The sequence below is a fragment of the Buceros rhinoceros genome, unplaced genomic scaffold (genome assembly GCF_000710305.1).
Source record: "Buceros rhinoceros silvestris isolate BGI_N320 unplaced genomic scaffold, ASM71030v1 scaffold21028, whole genome shotgun sequence".
NCBI lineage: Eukaryota > Metazoa > Chordata > Aves > Bucerotiformes > Bucerotidae > Buceros > Buceros rhinoceros.
This window is the reverse complement of record NW_010426602.1, coordinates 1,970-4,364: the sequence shown is the minus strand read 5'-3', so window position 1 is coordinate 4,364 and position 2,395 is coordinate 1,970. Positions and strand designations below refer to the sequence as shown.

Here is a 2,395-nt window from a genome sequence, read left to right as displayed (position 1 = left end):
TGGGCGCGTGGGGACCCCACCACCCGCCGCTCCAACCAGGACTGCGTGGAGATGTACATCAAGCGGCAGAAGGAGTCGGGCAAGTGGAACGATGAGCCCTGTAACCGCAGGAAAAAGGCGCTGTGCTACCGGGGTAAGTGGGGAGACTCTGCTATTGACCCAAACTGGGAGGGCTGGGGACCTCAGCAGGGTGGCCAGCGGCTCCTGACGACCATCCTCTGTGTGTGCAGCCTCCTGCCGGCCCTTTGCATGCAGCCAGCATGGTGAGTGCGTGGAGACCATCGGGAGCTACCGCTGCGAGTGCTACCCTGGCTTCCACGGCCCTGAGTGTGAGAACGGTGAGCCATGCATCCTCGTCCCTCCCTCCTTGCTGGAAAGCCTGAGCCCCAGTGGCAAAGCGGGCAGGTCTGCTGTGCTTCTAATGGGCTGGCGGTGCTGCGTCTCTCCCAGTTGTGCAGTGCGCTGCGCTTGAGCCCGAGGGAGTGCGCATGAACTGCAGCCATCCCTACGGAGACTTCAGCTACAACTCCACCTGCGTGTTCGGGTGCCAGGAGGGGTTTGAACAGCGAGGGGCAGGCGTGCTGCGCTGCCTGGCTTCCCAGCAGTGGTCAGCAGACACCCCCACGTGCACAGGTAGGGCCTGCCAGGGGCTGGGGGTCTCACTGATGCAGCATTGATGCTTTGGTGGGGCCAGTTTTGTGTGCCCACCGCTGCTCAGGCAAGTGATGCGCTGGGCTTGCTGTGCCTCTGCTCTTTGGTGCCACTTGTGGGTAGCAGTTCCCTGGTGAGGCTGTGATGGTCAGAGCAGCTGGGAGCTTTGGATAAGCCCCCTGTTCTCCCTGACTCTCCCAGCGCTCTTACTTACCGTCTTGAACCCCACCCAGGTGCCAGTACCCTGCATGAACCAAGTGCAGGGGCAGCACAGTGTCTTGGCACCTCCACCACCTGGGTGACACCGTCTGCATCATCCCAAGCCCACCCTGATCTGCCTTGGGAAGGTGCTTCGAACCTCTGGGGTCCTCAAAGAGGAGTGAAGGGGGGTGACATCCTGTGGCCAGGGGAAGGGTGTACTCTGGCAGGGCTGGGACACCTTGAGGAGGGGCGAGGAGCCGGGAGATGAGGTTAGACACAAGCTGGGAGGGGCAGACTAGGGCAGGAAGCCACAAAGGAGAGAAAGTTGTGTTGTGTTCCAATACAGGGGCAGAGAAATTCTTCCTGTTGGTGGCTTGAGGGTTTCCAGCCAAGACACCCAGAGAGGTGCTGGGCTTTTTCAAGGGGTGCAAGAGCCCTGCTCCACCTTCCCTGTGCTGCTGCATGGTGCATCTGCAGTCTTGCACAAGGATGGGTCAAGATGAGGTCTGGAGCAGACACAGGGCATAACTGGGGAGTATTGAGAGCTCTGTATTGAGAGACCCAGGAGGAGGGGTTGAGGTGGGCAGGGACTCCATATATGTATTTAAAAACCAAAAAGCCTGACTTGAAGCTGGTGCTGCCAATGACGCCTGTGCTGGGCGCGCCTGTGGTCCAACCTGGGGCTTGCTTCGGGCAGCTGAGACCAGCACAGCTTTCTGCGGTGGGCACGGAGATGTGATGTGACAGGCTTGCCTGTAAAATAGCTACAAAAGGAGAAGTCTACCCAGGCAAGTGGTGGCAGCCTGAAAGCAGAAGGGGCAGGGAATGGGGTCTGTCTCACCCAGGCTGCGTGCTGGTGGTGTTAGATGTCCTCCTGGCACTAACCTGTGGTGGTCCCGCAGGCAGTGGAGTCACTCACCCCAGCAAACACTGGGTGCCGCACTAACCTGCAGTGAAGCACAAGCTGGGTACAGCCTGGGGAGGCTGCATGCCACCGCTATGGCCATTGCAGCCATCCCAGCCCAGTCCCCTACAGCCCCAAAGCCATCCAGCTGTCCTTCCCCCTGCCACTGTGACGAGGATGGAGGTGGATGTCTGCTCCAGTCCAGGGAGGGGGGCAAGCAGGACTGCAGTAGCCATGGCCCTTCTTCCCAGGGGCTGCAACCCGGAGAAGTGAGGGGATAAACAGGGCTCTGGCAGACCAGCAACTGCCCCCTCCCAGAAAATAATTCATATGGCAGAGAAATAATTGTACCAACTACTTTACTGCTGTTTTTGAAGAGGTGAGACTTGTCTGGGTGAGAAAGGTACATCAAAAACCTACCACCATAGATTTGGGATTGTTTCCTTGGGATCCAGCCCTGATCCCTAGACTGAACCTCACCTATCCTGTTTCTGAGATCTGCTCTCCCATTGCAGCCATCTCCTGCCCTGTGCTCAGTGCTCCAGACAGGGGAGAGCTGAACTGCTCTCATCTCCACGGGGACTTCGCCTTCAGCTCCACGTGTGCCTTCTCCTGCCAGACTGGCTTTGCATTGGTGGG

At 58.9% G+C, this 2,395-nt stretch overlaps 1 protein-coding gene across 1 annotated transcript in view; it reads left to right on the top strand.

Annotated features, from left to right (window-relative positions):
* LOC104498231 (P-selectin-like) overlaps nt 1–2,395 on the top strand; it is a gene marked incomplete at its 3' end in the record, with an annotated part of 4,601 nt that overhangs the window by 359 nt on the left and 1,847 nt on the right. Inside the window, exons 2-5 of the mRNA XM_010141586.1 lie at nt 10–133; nt 231–338; nt 451–633; nt 2,272–2,392. Of these exons, the coding sequence (XP_010139888.1) occupies nt 10–133; nt 231–338; nt 451–633; nt 2,272–2,392 (536 nt within the window). The remainder of the gene's footprint in view (nt 1–9; nt 134–230; nt 339–450; nt 634–2,271; nt 2,393–2,395) is intronic.